The following is a 16839-nucleotide window of genomic DNA, read 5'->3' on the forward strand; positions in this document are numbered from 1 at the left end:
GTACATATAATCATTACCATAAAGCCTAAAAAATGAACAGGGAAAATATATATATATATAAAAATGCAGCAATCATCAAACTTTTTTGAAGAGATTGCAAAAAAACTTTTCTTTAAGTTCTCAAGTTTGATGTATACAAAGGCAAAACCACTTCTACCAAGCCAAGAGCTACTATAGGTTACAAATCTGACATTGTCCAGATTCAATTAATTCTAGAAAAACAAAATGCAGAAGCACTGCAGTGGCAGTTAAGAAATTTACTGAATTCTCAGTCACTCCTCAGGATCAATGAACTAATAAATATAATAAATATAAATTGGAGTTTATTTCTGAAGAGTTAGTATGATGCACCCATAGCTCAGTTCATAAAGAATCCACATGCAATGCAGGAGACCCAGTTTGATTCCTGGGTTGGGAAGATCCGCTGGAGAAGGAATAGGCTACCCACTCCAGTATTCTTGGGCCTCCTCAGCAGCTCAGTTAAAGAATCCCCCTGCAATGTGGGAGACCTGGGTTCGATTTCTGGGTTGGGAAGATCCCCTGGAGAAGGGAACAGCTACCCACTCCAGTATTCTGGCCTGGAGAACTCCATGGACTGCATAGTTTGCAAACAGTCGAACATACTGAGCAACTTTCACTTTCACATTTATCTACACAAAAGTAAGAAATTAAATCATGTCAATTTCATTAATGTAGAAGACTTCCCTCCATGGCATATTCTCAATCCAAAGAATGAAGAAAAGGATAAATGTTTCTATATATTTTCCTGAAAGGAACTAAAAATGACACAAGAAAGTCATATCAAATTCCAAGTTGATATAACATTCAAAAGAAGAAAAGAAAGAAAAATTAGTTTCTCAATCTTCAAATAGTCAAATTTGTAGCATAAATCTAGATTTTAACAGAATCCTCAACTTTGGCCCTCTGGTTTGCATATTTTTATTTTATGCCACACAATATCAACTACTGAGTTGTACATTTAATACTAATTCAATCAGATGAATATTATAATAGGAAAATTTCATGTCCCATACCTTATGCTGATGTAAAACAGCTGACAATCTCCTAAACAGATCTTCTGCTTTGCTGAAAATAGTCAGAAATCCACTTGCATTTCTATCAATCATAATAGAAAAAATAGATTCATCTCCTGCTTCACCCACTCCCTTAAACTGATTAGGAATGCTGATGAATCTCTTCATTTCTCTATAATATTTAGCTCGAATTTCTTCAAAAGGAGGCTTGAATTGCAACCGTCCTTGTCTGAAAGCAAATAAATAACCTTAAAATATAAATTACTGAAAAATTATATACTGAAAACTAAATTGGGTTTTAAAAACCTTACTTGTATATTAAATCTATATTTATTTCTGGCAGATTCTCATTAAGTGCTTCTAAGCCCATCTGATACTGATGCTCCAGAGCTTTGTACACTTGATGATTCCAGTGCTGTTTCCACGCATGCATGTCACTTGCTTGAAACCCCTAGTAAATTATAGTCACATTTTTTATTTAATAATTAGGTGGTAGAATGGGTTTTCATTTAATGCTTTTATATAACATTTGGTAAAATTATAAGCAAAAAATCCCTCATCTTAAATATCTTAAACATATATTAATTGCTACTTGTATATCTAAAGTCAAATATGAAAATCTCTAATCTTTGTGCTCATAAATAATATACAAAAGACCAGCAAAATTTTAAAAATCAAGTTACTAGTAAATGAATTTTATGTGTGGACTTTATTTTATGATCCTATAAAAACAACAGTAATAACAGAAACCATATCTTAAAATTTCTTAGCCCTTTTTCAAAATTCCCATCAAATATAACTCTTCTATTCCCTTCCCACTCCCTAAATAATCCATTGCACATTAAAAACATGGTAACTTTAAAATATGAGAATGCTCAGAATACTTTACATACTTTTTCTGCTTCCATATAACCATAAACATATAAATTCTAATACTTAAATTTTATTTATTTTTTAAAGTTTGAACCGAAAAATACATGTAAATGTTTAAAACACCTACCTCATATACCACTAACATCTCAAGGTAGATTCTGTGTTAACTACTTTTACACAGATCATCTAATATCAAAATATATATGGAAATGACATTTTACTGAAATATAACAAAAAACAATTCTGAAACAGAGTTATTTCAGTAATTTGATTTCTGCCTACACTTAACTTTGTCACAACAGACATCACCTTTTAAAAGAAAACTAATGAATGATAGATATTTAAGCACGAAGTCAGAAAAACTGTTTACAGAGTCTAAATTGAGGGATTTGGCATTCCATAAGACAAACAAAACTTGTACTTTTACTTGTAAATGTGCTGCTAATTTATGGTCTTTATACATAATTCAGTTAAATTCTAAATTTATGAGCAATTCATTAGCAAAGATTTACAGATAACCTTTATGAACTTTTCATCAATTCATATATTCAAATTCTGAAAATTTCATATTTCAGAGTGTAGACATAAAGTAAAACACACTTTACCTGAGCCTCTACACTTGCTAAGCCAGTTCTCAATTCTTGTAATCCATCTTTCCACCGCTGTTGCTGCCGAAGCAAATCAATGTTCATAAGAACTACCACCTGTAAAAAATTAGAACACAAAAATTTCAATAGAAAAACTTGACAGGCACCACCTTACCCAAGTGATCAAAATTCACTCAACCTATAATAACACATATCAATATCTGATCAATGTACTGAGAAAGGCAAAATATCACTTTTGTGGTATTCCTATTAAAACCATATAATCTCAATCTAAAAATGAGAAGGCATCATATAGAATCAAGTCAACAGACAAAATAATTGATCAGTACTCATCAAAAGTATCAAGGTCATGAAACACAAGATAAGACTCAGGGAGAAGAAACTATGGAACCTTAAAATGTAAATACAAGGTGGGATCTGGGATTGGACCCTTGAAAAGAAAAAGGACTTCAATGAAAAAGTTTTAAAATTCGAAACAGTTTATTTCCTAGTTTTGATAAACATACTATGGTTATATAAGTTGTTGACAATAGGGGAAGTTGGGTGAAGGACAACTGTGAACTCTTTATTTGCAACTTTAAGTCTCAACTTATTCCCAAATAAGAAGTTATTTAAAAGTATATCCAAATTACTTTTTAAATAATACTATTCATAGCTTATTAAATTTTATAAATAAAATATACCTTTTCACAAAATGTAGTGTGCCATTTTCTCAGTTTCCTATTTTCAGTGGCAAGTCGTTCAGCAGCATTTTGGAGTTTTTGGATGTAGCCTTCTAATTCTTTAGGATTATCCCAAGTAATGTGTGACTTTCCCCCACTTCCTGCTTTTGAATTCTAAGGTACAACAAATGACAGTGTTCAAATATAGTTCTTTTTTTTGAAAAGATTCAATATTCTACGTCATTAGTACAACTGTCCTTAACACTAACCTGCAATAAAAGAGCACACAGTAGTTTTTCCATTTTATAAACGATAAGGCATTCTGGGCAGGATTGAGCAGCTCCGTTCCTTCCAAGTTGTCCCTCTTACAGCTAAAAAACCCAGACATAACACACCAAACAAGCACAGGAAGACTAAAAGATAGAAATAAGGAGGTGGACAGCCTAGAAACATCGGGAATTAAGGACAACACACCAGGATTTCCTTAGTGTGTCCCATATATCCCGGACAGGATGCTGGAGAAGTCTACAACCTGGAACCACCCCCAGAGGCAGACAGAAAAAGGCTCCAGAAGAAGCCTGTTCCCTCTAGCCACAGGACCAGGAAAACAGTGGCTGAATGAAAAAAAAAACCTTTTTATGATATACACCCTACTCCTGGTGGGCTACAATCCATGGGGTCACAAAGAGTCAGACACAACTGAGTGACTAAGCACACACACACACCCCCTACTCCAACCCAACAGAGTAGAAACCCAGCCACTTCTGCAGTTTCAGGGGACCAGAAGAGGCGCTTCTCCTCCATCCCCTGCTAGGTCAGTGGCGCCTGACAGAGGCGGGGCAGCCACCTTCACCAGCCTGCAACAGAGCGTGTGCACCAGCCCTCCGCATCCTCCCACCAGGTCCCAGAGCTCAGGGGGGAGCAGGGTGGATCCTCTTCATGGAGGCAATAAGACACCGCCAACTGGCATCCTGCTTTGGTGGGAAGTCGTCAGTGGGGCAAAAGGGGACACTAGACTTCCACTGCGCCCAGCTAAAAAGGAAGCAGTGTGAGGCAGTGCTCCACTTCTGTCAGGATGGCATCTGCAGACACAAGCAGAAATTTAATATATACACTCACCCTGTCCTCCAGCTATACCTCACTGTGTCAGAGAGAAAGAGTCACTTAGAAAGGAATGAAAATAGCAGCAGATTTCTTAGCTGAAACCCTGAGGGACAAGAGGAAGTGGAACGACACTTTCAAGTTCGATGCATGAAGCAGGACACTCAAAGCCGCGCTCTGGGAAAACCCTGAGCGGTGGAGAAGGGAGGACGTGGACTGTGGGTCAGGATGGGGAAACGTGCACCCGTGGCTGAGTCATGTCGATGTAGGGCAAAAATCACAATATTGTAAAGTAATTATCCTCCAATTAAAATTAATTAATTAAAAAATAATAAATGATAGAATGTGGAAAGACAAGTGCTAAGAAAATCCTGCCTCCAGAAAACAGGAAATGCCTTAGGATTGTAGGTCCATGGCCTCATTACAAATGACCAAAAGTTTAATTATGAAAAACATACTGTAATGTACTAATTGCTGCTTATACTATAAGGATATATGAATAGATTAGAACAGCAATTCTGGAAAGGTTTTTTTTTAAATGTAGCATCTGAATAGTCAGTTGGGGGTAGTGTTTGAACATTTGTGTTCTGAGTTCAAGTCCTACGCACTCTGCTTGCTAGCTGCATGAGTGAGCTTGTAATCGAACCTCTTAAAGGCATGGGTTTCATGTATGAAACAGAAATGATGAGGATATGATGAAATTATAACATAGACCAAAAAAATCTATAAATGTATGTGTATCCATATCTGTGTATGCATGTATATTCATACAAATAAAGGACTATCTAATAATTGAGTTATTTTATACAAATCATTTAGCATAGTATGTACTCCATAAATGTTTGCCATTGTTACTCATGTGTATTTGATTCTGATTTATTTTAATATGTTAACTACTTCTTAGTATTTAAATTAAAAAAAAAAAACACTCAAAAAATAGTGCTAAAAGAAAACAACTGTCAGTTGTGAATTTTACACTTGCTGAAAACATCCTTCAAAAATGAGGGAAAATAAAAACATTCTCAAAGGAAAACTAAGATAATTTGTCACCAGCAAACCTACTCAAGGTATAGCTAAAGAAAGTTTTCTCAATAAGAAGAAAATGATTTTTTTTAAAAGCATAGAACTTCAGAAAGGAAAAGAGAATGTTAGGATGCAGAAAATGCAAATAAAAAAATAAACTATCCTTCTTCTCATAAATTTCTTATTGATATTTGATGACTGAAGCAAACTCCATCTGATACAGTGTTCTTTGTGTATAGAGGATACTAAATAATTAAGATGAAATAAGTGAATGGAGTAAAGAGACCTAACTACAAGCAAAGTTTCTACACTTCACTTGAACTGACAAATGGTAAGACCAAGAAAGTCTCTGCCACACAGTAACCTTCAATAAATAGCTGATGAATGGTGACACTAAACAACTATAATAGTCAACAGAATATGCAGTGAATCCATTCAAAGATTTACTGAGCAATTACATACACTACTTGGTGTTGTACTGACAGAGTATAAAAGTAAATAAATTAGAATCCCTAGAGTGAGTGGCAAGGGGAGTACAAGGAACTTTAGCGTTCCTTTTCCTCCCATCTCAGTTTTTGTCCCCTACTGTGTCTCATTTAACATATGCTAATTATAATTATTTCGCCCTCATGGAAAACAGCCTCGTACTGGCTTGCATAACTCAATGAAGTTATAAGCCATGCTATGCATGGCCACTCAAGATGGATGTATCATACTGAAGAGTTCTGACAAAATGTGGTCCACCTGAGGAAGAAATGGCAAACCACTCCAGTATTCTTGCCAGGAGAAGCCCATGAATAGTATGAAAAGGCAAAAAGATAGGACACCAGAAGATGAGAACCCCCAAGTTGGAAGGTGTCCACACTGCTACTGGGGAAGCGTGGAGGACAATTACTAATAGCTCCAGAAAGAATGAAGAGGCTGGGCCAATGCAGAAATACGCTTAGTTGAGGATGTCTGGTGGTGAAAGTAAAGTCCAATGTTATAAAGAATAATATTGAATAGGAACCCGGAATGTTGGGCCCACAAGTCAAGGTAAATTAGACGTGGTCAAATGGGAGATGGCAAGACTGAACATTGACATCTTAGGAATCAGTGAAGTAAAATGGACAGGAACAGGCAAATTTAATTCAGATGAACATTATACCTAATGCTGCGGGTAAGAATGCCTTAGAAGAAATGAAGTAGCCCTCAATAGTTAACAAGAAAGTCTGATGCATTATTTGGGTGCAACCTCAAGAAGAAAAGAATGATCTCAGTTCATTTCCAAGGCAAGCTATTCAACATCACAGTAATCCAAATCTATCTCCCAACCACTGATGCCAAAGAAGCTCAAGTTGACCAGTTCTATGAAGAACAACACCTTGTAGAACTAACGACAACAACAAAAAAAGATGTCCTTTTCATCACAAGGGATTGGAATGCAAAAGTAGGAAGTCAAGAGATAACTGGAACAACAGGCAAATTTGGCCTTGAAATACAAAATGAAGCAAAGGCTAACAGAGTTATGTCAAGAGAATATGATGGTCACAGCAAACACTCTTTGCCAACAACCCAAGAGACGATTCTACACATGGACATCATCAGATGGTAAATAACGAAACCAGACTGATTATGTTCTTTACAGTCAAAGATGGAGAAGCTCTATACAGTCTGCAAAAACAAGACCTGGAGCTGACTGTGGCTCAGACCATGAATTCCTTATTGCCAAATTCAGGCTTAAATTGACAAAAGTAGGGGAAACCACTAGGCCATTCAGGTATCAGTTCAGTTCAGTTCAGTCACCCAGTCGTGTCCAACTCTTTGAGACCCCATGAATTGCAGCATGCCAGGCCTCTCTGTCCATCACCAACTCCTGCAGTTTACCCAAACTCATGTCCAAGTGATGATGCCATCTAGCCATCTCATCCTCTGTCATCCCCTTCTCCTCCTGCCTTCAATCTTTCCCAACATCAGGGTCTTTTCAAATGAGTTGGCTCTTCACATCAGGTGGCCAAAGTATTACAGTTTCAGCTTCAGCATCATTCCCTCCAATGAACACCCAGGACTGATTTCCTTTAGGATGGACTGGTTGGATCTCCTTGCAGTCCAAGGGACTCTCAAGAGTCTTCTCCAACACCTCAGTTCAAAAGCATCAATCAAATCCCTTTTGATTATACAGTGGAGGTGACAAACAGATTCAAGGGACCAGATCTGGTAGACAGAGTGCCTGAAGAACTATGGACGAAGGTTTGTAACACTGTATAGGAGCCAGTGACCAAAACCATCCCAAAGGAAAAAAAAATGCAAGAAGGCAAAGTGGTTGTCTTAAGAGGTTTACAAATAGCCGTGGAAAAAAAAGAAGTGGAAAGCAAGGGAGAAAGGGAAAGACATACCCATATGAATGCAGGGTTACAGAGAATAACAAAGAGAGGTAAGAAAGCCTTCCTCAGTGAACAGTGCAAAGAAACAGAGGAAAACAATAGAATGGGAAAGACTAGAGATCTCTTCAAGAAAACTGGAGGTGTCAAAGGAACATTTCATGCGAGAATGGTATGATAAAAGACAGAAATGGTTAAGGACTTAAAAGAAGCAGTAGAGATTAAGAAGAGGTGGCAAGAATACATAAACTATACAAAACATTTTAAATGACCCAGTAACCACGATGGTGTGGTCACTCACCTAGAGCCAGACATCCCAGACTGCAAAGTCAAGTGGGCCTTAGGAAGCATCACTATGAACAAAGCTAGTGGAGGTGATGAAATTCCAGCTGAGCTATTTCAAGTTCTAAATGATGATGCTGTGAAAGTGCTGCACTCAATATGCCAGCAAATTTGGAAAAATCAGCAGTGGCCATAGGACTGGAAAAGATTACTTTTCATTCCAATCCCAAAGAAGAGCAAAGTCAAAGAACATTCAAACTACTGTACAACTGAGTTCATTTGACATGCTAACAAGATTATACTCAAAATCCTTCAAGCTAGGCTTCATCAGTACACAAACCAAAAAATTCCAGATGTAGAAGCTGGGTTTCAAAGAGGCAGAAGAACTGGAGATCAAATTGCCAACATCCACTGGACCATAGAAAAAGCAAGGGAATTCCAAAAAAAAAATCTACTTCTGCCTCTTTGACTACGCTAAAGCCTTTGATTGTGTGGATCACAACAAATAGTGGAAAATTCTTAAAAAGATGTGAGTACCAGACCACCCTACCCATCTCCTAAGAAACCTGTATGTGAGTCAAGAAGCAACAATTAAAACTGAACATGGAACCGGTTCAAAATTCAGAAAGGAGTATGACAAGGCTATATATGGTCATCCTGATTATTTAATTCACATACTTACTATATCATGTGAAATGCCAGGCTAGAGGAATCATAAGCTCAAGTCAAGATTTCAGGGAGAAATATCATCAGCCTTAGATAAGCAGATGATACCAGTCTACCAGAAAATGAAGAGGAACTAAACAGCCTCTAGATGAGGGTGAATGAGTGAAAAAACTGACTTGAAACTCAGCATTCAAAAAACTAAGATCATGGCATCCAGTCTCATCACTTCATGGCAAATAGAAGGGAAAAAAGTGAAAGCAGTGACAGATTTTGTTGAGCTCCAAAATCACTGTGAACAGTGACTGTAGCCATGAAATTAAAAGACCCTCCTTGGAAAACTGGACAGCTACTTGTAAAAGAATGAAATTAGAACACTTCCTACCACCATACAAAAAGATAAACTCAAAATGGATTAAAGACCTAAATGTAAGACCAGAAACTATAAAACTCTTAGAGGAAAACACAGGCAGAACACTCGACATAAATCAAAGCAAGATCCTCTATGACCCACCTCCCAGAGTAATGGAAATAAAAACAAAAGTAAACAAGTGGGACCTGATTAAATGTAAAAGCTTTTGCACAGCAAAGGAAACTATAAGCAAGGTGAAAAGATAACCCTCAGAATGGGAGAAAATAATAACAAATGAAACAACTGATAAAGGATTAATTTCCAAAATATACAAGCAGATTATACAACTCAATACCAGAAAAACAAACAACCCAATCAAAAAGTGGGAAAAAGACCTAAACAGACATTTCTCCAAAGAAGACATACAGATGACTAACAAACACACGAAAACAAAAAAATTCTGTAAAGCAATTACCCTTCAATAAAAAAATAAATTAAAAAACAAAAAGACACTCCTTGGAAGAAAAGCTATGACCAACCTAGACAGTGTATTAAAAAGCAGAAACATCACTTTGCCAACAAAGGTCCATCTAACCAAAGCTATGGTTTTTCCAATAGTCATGCATGAATGTGAGAGTTGGACCATAAAAAAAGCTGACTGCCAAAGAAACGATGCCTTTGAATTATGGTGCTGAAGAAGACTAGAGCCCCTGGACAGCACAGAGATCAAACCAGTCAATTCTAAAGGAAATCAACCATGAACATTCATTGGAAGGACTGATGCCGAAGCTGAAGCTTCAATACTTTGGCTGCTGCTGCTAAGTCGCTTCAGTCGTGTCCAACTCTGTGCGACCCCATAGACAGCAGCCCACCAGGCCCTGCCATCCCTGGGATTCTCCAGGCAAGAACACTGGAGTGGGTTGCCATTTCCTCCTCCAATGCATGAAAGTGAAAAGTGAAAGTGAAGTCGCTCAGTCGTGTCTGACTCTTAGCAACCCCATGGACTGCAGCCTACCAGGCTCCTCCATCCATGGGATTTTCCAGGCAAGAGTACTGGAGAGGGTTGCCATTGGCTACTTAACGCAAAAAGCCAACTCATTTTCAAGATCCTAATGTTGAGAAAGATTGAAGGCAAAAGGAGAAGCGGGTGGCAAAGGATGAGACATATGCTACAGACCGCATCACCAACTCAACGGACATGACTGTGAGCAAGCTCTGGGGGAAAAAAAGAGTTCTTGTCATGCTTCAGTCCAAGGAGTCACAAAGAGTCAGACACAACTAATTGTTTACTCCTCATGACTCAAATCCTCAAAATAAGCTTTGTCTTTAGAAATATCAACAGATATAATTTTGAATATATTTATTATAGAAGAAAGAGTTCTAAACACTTGGATTTAAAACATATAGCCTTAGATCAATGGCTATGGTAAGCTCAGGAGTATAATAAAAACCAACAAATAAGAAACACTTTGCATGTAAAATCTAATTATAATAATATAAAAAGTCCATTTACCTTAATTATCTGTTCAAACGCTAAGGCAGATTGTAACATCATTGGTCTCTGACTTTGAATCATCTGTTGATCAATAGAATTGTAAAAATGTGCCACCTACAAAGGAAAATTCCAATTAGCAATAATTAATAATAAATAGCACACTTAATATTCAATTCTTCATTTTTAATTATTTGAAAGGAAATATTAACCCTTCTCAATTATAAAATTTAACAAAAAATTAGTTTATCATCTCCAATAGAGCATTTATGCATGTACTAATGTACAAAAGCAACAAGTGTAAGTACGTGCTGAGTTCCTCTAATTTGCCAAGTCATGTTCTAGGGGCTGATTAAACAAAGACTATAAAACCTAGTCCCTGAAATCAAGAATTTCACAGTCTCATAGGGAATCAGAGGAAACCATAAAGCATGCTAAAGTGCTAAAAAAAATGAACTCTTCCTGCAATTCTTGAAACCAATTCCTTTGTCAGTATATAACACAATGACTTATCCATTTCTCACACCAAAAAAAATCTTTGAGTTGTCCTTAATTCTTCTCTCACATCCCATATGAGTAGAAGTCTATGCTTCCACTATGAGTAGAAGACTATACCTTCAAAATATATGTTTTGAATATACGTTTTGAACATATATTGAATTGAACCCCTTCCCCACCTCCATCAGTATCACCCCATTTCAAGCACCCTCATCTCCTGGCAAGACCAGTACAACAGTTTCCTAACTGGTCATTCTTTCCAACTGTGGCCCAATGGTCTAGTCAAAGTATTCAAAGTAGCCAGAACAGTCCTTTTTTAAAACATAAATCGTATCTTTTACCTACTCAAAATCTTCAAATGAATCCCCAATACATTTGAGAATAAAATGCAAAATCCTAAAATTCTTACCTTAAAACCTGCAATGGTTTGTCAACACATTTAAGAATGAAATCTAAATCTAAAATCATACCCTGGTACATGATACACACACTGGCCGTTAGTCCTGCACAATCCCCTCCTGAACTGCACTGTTGCCAACCGGGCCTGCGTGTTGTTTCTCTAACTCTAGTGAGTCTTCTTCCTAAGAAACTCCCCACGTCATTCATTCCCCCTGCCTGCAATAGTCTTCCTCCAGATATCTGCATGGTTCTGTCACTCGATTTGTCATGTCTTATTACCTTTTCATTAAGGTCTCCCCTGACCATTCTGGATAAAAGGGCAGGATCTGTCACAGTCCTCTTACAATGTTTTCTTTTTCTTCAAATATGTGCTCATTACTACCTTATACTGTATTACTCAAGCATTTGCTATTTCCCATAATGGTGTCACAGGTAATAGTGTCACACGTTTGTCACGTTTGTTGAATTAATCAATGAATCAAAAAAAAAAATAGAGATGCCTACAAGGAACAGTGGCGGACAAAAGAGGACACTGCTAACTCTGTCAGGGGCAAAGCACAGGTTCAGGAAGAAGATCGAGGGGACACTGTGGAGCGAATTTAATTAAGGACTTTAAAGACACGGTCTTAATTTTTGTATTCCCAGCATGTCACAAAATTCTTGGCACAGAGCAGGTGCTTAAAAAATATTTAACTAATTTTATAGCAAGTCACTTCTTTCTTCTTACATGCATAAAAATGTACTTGGGGAATACTCACTCTACTTATTCTGTATCATAGTAGTAGTTCCAGAAAAAGCCCAGTCAGAAAAAACAGAAGCAAAATAATACATAAAATTACAGCAATCTGGCCAGACTATTACCTGTCAAACATCCTACTGCATACTCCACACTCTAGCTAAATGTGTGCTCACGAGTAAAGGTATATCTACAGGGGACTTTGCTGGTGGCCCCGTGGTTAACAATCCACCTGCCAATGCAGGGGACACGAGTTCGATCCCGGGTCTGGAAACGTCCCACATTCCACAGAGGACTAAGCTCGAGCACCACAACTACCGAGCCCATAAGCTCCAGAGCCCTGCTCCACAACAAGAGCGGCCCCAGCTTGCCGGCAACTGGAGAAAAGCCACAGGCAGCAACAAAGACCCAGCACAGCCAAAAATAAACAAGTGAGTAAAGATAAACACAACAGATTCCTGCAGTTGTTCTAGGAGTAAACACACATACCATATGACCATTCACTCTTCCTCTGAGATTTTATTTTATTACACTAAATATTTAAGATAGAGAAGTCAGCAAGCTTCTCAGCTTTTAGAATATAGAGTCCCTCTCTCTGAAATGCTCACTCACTCCACCTTGTGCTCCTGAGAAAACATATGTATACTCCTTCAAACCCACATCAAACATCATCCCTCTGTAAAGATTTATCTGATACTATCCCTACCCTGGGCTTCCCTGGTAGCTCAGCTGGTAAAGAATCTCCCTGCAATGCAAGAGACCCCGGTTTGATTCCTGGGTTGAGAAGATACCCTGGAGGAGGGCATCGCAACCCACTCCAGGATTCTTGCCTGGAGAATCCCCATGGACAGAGGAGCCTGGAAGGATACAGTCCATCGGGTCACAAAGAGTTGGACGTGACGGAGCGACTAAGCCCAGCAGCACATCTCTACCTTACCCAGGAAAATAAATAAAAATTCCCACCTCTATTCTTTCACAGGACTTTCTGAAATCTATCTGTAATACTGTTGCTGTTTTTTAGTCACTAGTCGAGTCCAGGTTTTTGCAACCCCATGGACTGCAGCTCAGCAGGATCCTCTGTCCATGGGATTCTCCAGGCGAGAATACTGGAGTGGGTTGCCATGTGCTTCTCCAGGGGATCTTTCCCACCCAGGAATCAAACTCATGTCTCCTGCACTGGCAGACAGATCCTTTACTGCTGAGCCACCAGAGGAGCCCATCTAAAATACAGCACTCAATCTACTTGTGCACATGTCATCACTACATGAATTTTAATGGAATAGATATGGGCTTTGTAGTCAGGGAGACTTGATTTCAGATTCTGGCTTCGTAACTCACTAGCAGTGTAGCACTAGAAAACCTATCTTACAAATCTGATCCCCAATTAGATCAGTAAAACTGGGAGTGGGAGTAAATTGAAATAACATAAATACAGTATTTACCAGAAGGCCTGATATTTAATGAGAACTCAATGTTCAGTTTGCTTTCTCCCACTAGACCAGTGGTTCTCAATTTTGGATGATCTGCACCTAAGAGGACATTTGGCAATGTCTGGAGATATTTTCAATTGTAAGGACTAAGTAGGTGCTACTGACCAGAGATGCTGCTAAACATCCTACAATGCACAGGTCATCCCTCACAAAAAAAAAAAATAGTCCAAAATGTCAAAAGTGTCAAAGTTGAGAAGCCCTGCACCTGAGTACAATAGTAATACATTCATTTTTATATCTCACTACACTGCACCTGGCAGTACAAGTGCCCAATGGACCTTTGTTGGATGAAACAATAAACGAGAAATGAAATACACAAAAGATACTGTTCCTGTCCTCTATTAATCAAGTGAGAGAAAAAACGTAAAACTCCAAAACTACATAAAACTGTTCTAAGAGTCACTTACACACTGCATACAAAATAAAGAACCATCAATTAAAAGAAGACACAACAAATAAAATGTTGAGCTGCGAGTTAAAGGATTACTTTGAATTCTTCAACCAGAGGGAACAGGAATCAGTGCAGAGAGACAGGTTCAGAGGAGAGCCAAGGTTCATATTACTGAAGCAAGCGTGCAACATGAGGGGGTGAGTACCAGCCACGTTCAGTAACGTCAGCTAGGGCATGATTAAGAGAGCCCTTGGATACTATGCTAAGGAGACAGACAATGAGGTAATAATAGCTGGTTTTAAACAGGCAAATGATTTGATGACAAATGTGCTTCAAGAAGACCAAGGAAATGAACAAAAACAGAAACCTGTCCATCAGCTGGATACTTTTCTAAGAATCGGCCCCTAGCAGGCAGACACACGGCTCTTAATTAGAAAGCCCTTTAGGGTCCATGATAGTAGCATGAAAGAAAAAAGAAAAAAAAGACAAAGAATAATATTCTATTTTTCCAAATGCTTTGAGAATGAAAAGCAGTAACAGTAATACCTCAAGCTAATAAAATTCCCACATAGAGGATTACAAAGCAGTTTGTAATGCAGTCATTTACAAACTATAACTTCATAAGACTTAATGGTGCTATTCTATTAGCTATTCTAATAAAATCAAAAGCAGAAAACAAAGCCCTTAAAATATTCTAATGTAATAAACTCAGAATAGCCATGTTTGCAAAAATATCATTTCATACTTGTTTCAAAATAATTGCTTGCTTGCAGAATTTCTGTGCAATGTTTGCAACTTGCTGTATTTTGGCAGGAATGACAAAACCAAGTGCAGAAAGCTGACGAACTTCTCTCAGAAGAACCACCAACCGATCTGAATAATGCACTTTTAATGATCCATCATTAGGATCCAACTCCATAATTCGGCTATTAGCCTCAATACTACAAAACAAAATAAATAACTTTTTGAATTTCAAAATTTCATGTTCTCACCCTTTTGACTGATTAAAAACATAACAGTTTTTACAACTTTGCTATAAACATAAAATTGTTGCTCTTTAGTCACTAAGTCCGGAGAAGGCACTGGCACCCCACTCCAGTACTCTTGCCTGGAAAATCCCATGGACAGAGGAACCTGGTGGGCTGCAGTCCATTGGGTTGCTAAGAGTCAGACATGACTGAGTGACTTCACTTTCACTTTTCACTTTCATGCATTGGAGAAGGAAATGGCAACCCACTCCAGTGTTCCTGCCTGGAGAATCCCAGGGACGGGGGAGCCTGGTGGGCTGCTGTCTATGGGGTCACACAGAGTCGGACACGACTGAAGTGACTTAGCAGTAGCAGTGGTAACTAAGTCATGTCCGACTCTTTTGCAGCCCCACAGACTACAGGGGGTTGCATAGACTATATGTAGACTATCTATAGCCCATGAGGCTCCACTGTCCATGAGATTTTCCAGGCAAAATTACTGAAGGAGGTTGCCATTTCCTTCTTCAGGGGATCTTCCCCACCCAGGGATTGAACCTACATGTCCTGCATTGGCAGGTGGGTTCTTTACCACTGAGCCACCAGGGAAGCCTAACAAACAAAATTAACTTAAGTAAAAAAGTTTTTAATTATATTTTTCAAATTATATTTATTTCACGTAACATCTCACAATTCAGATCTTGATAACAAACTGTAATATCCAAAATATATCATCATATTAATATTTCAACCAAGCAGTCTTTGAACTCAGAAAAATCAATCTCTTAAAATTCAGCTAAAACTCAAAATAGACATCAAATCCATCATAATTTGATTCATTTTCTAAAATACATTTTAGATTTTTAGTCAATCTGATTCTTTAATACTTTTATTAAGGGATCAATAATAAAGAATATTCTGGAGAAGGCAATGGCAACCCACTCCATTACTCTTGCCTGGAAAATCCCATGGACGGAGGAGCCTGGTAGGCTGCAGTCCATGGAGTCGCGAAGAGTCAGACACGACTGAGCGACTTCCCTTTCACTTCTTACTTTCATGCATTGGAGAAGGAAATGGCAACCCACTCCAGTGTTCTTGTCTGGAGAATCCCAGCAATATTAGGAGTTCCGTTCAGTTCAGTCACTCAGTCATGTCCGACTCTTTGCAACCCCATGAACCGAAGCACGCCAGGCCACCCTGTCCATCACCAACTCCCAAAGTCCTCCCAAACCCATGTCCATTGAGTCAGTGATGCCATCCAACCATCTCATTCTCTGTCGTCCCCTTCTCCACCTGCCCTCAATCTTTCCCAGCATCAGGGTCTTCTCAAAAGAGTCAGCTCTTCACATCAGGTGGCCAAAGTACTGGAGTTTCAGCTTCAACCTCAGTCCTTCCAATGAACATAGAGATATTCAAATACTTGATTCCTCTACTCTTTGTTTCACTATGTAAAGACTTTTCTTTCTGATTCTTCTAAAGCCACAATAGCAAAATTTACATTGGGACCCTCAAGTCTTTCTGGATTGTGAAAACACTGAGATAAATTAAATTTAAAGTACTACCTTTTTATGATCCTTCTTTCAGAATCAGATTTATATAATATTCTTTCAAGTCACTTTCACAATTAGGAGAACTTGCAGGTCTTAGAAAGTAAGCTACTGAAAAGCAAAGAACTAATCTATTCAGTCTACTTAATAAAACATAAAACGAAGCATAATAAAAAGCAGATATTTTAAAACGGCTTAAAATAATAATTTAGCCCAAACTGTCCAAACTTCCCAGGTGGTGCAGTTGTAAAGAATCCACCTGCCAACGCAGGAGACACAAGAGATGCAGGTTCAATCCCAGCGTTGGGAAGATCCCGTGGAGAAGGAAATGGCAACCCTACTCCAGTATTCTTGCCTGGAAAA

General features: G+C 38.2%; 1 protein-coding gene across 5 annotated transcripts in view; it reads right to left on the reverse strand.

Annotated features, from left to right (window-relative positions):
* The window catches only part of DYNC2H1 (dynein cytoplasmic 2 heavy chain 1), a 393081-nt gene that overhangs the window by 355137 nt on the left and 21105 nt on the right, over positions 1–16839 (reverse strand). For 4 of the 5 annotated variants that reach the window (XM_086338264.1, XM_086338263.1, XM_086338265.1 and 1 more), the window contains exons 12-17: positions 14710–14905; positions 10472–10567; positions 3199–3351; positions 2513–2611; positions 1346–1485; positions 1035–1263 (exon numbers count right to left, since the gene is read on the reverse strand). In XM_086338264.1, coding sequence (XP_086194390.1) covers positions 1035–1263; positions 1346–1485; positions 2513–2611; positions 3199–3351; positions 10472–10567; positions 14710–14905 — 913 coding nt within the window. Of the gene's footprint in view, positions 1–1034; positions 1264–1345; positions 1486–2512; positions 2612–3198; positions 3352–3446; positions 4260–10471; positions 10568–14709; positions 14906–16839 lie in introns of those variants that run through there. The other variant, XM_086338267.1, reaches the window with a different exon arrangement.

This window comes from Bos grunniens, chromosome 15 (genome assembly GCF_055505025.1).
Source record: "Bos grunniens cultivar Pamir isolate PY7600 chromosome 15, Bosgru_T2T1.0, whole genome shotgun sequence".
NCBI lineage: Eukaryota > Metazoa > Chordata > Mammalia > Artiodactyla > Bovidae > Bos > Bos grunniens.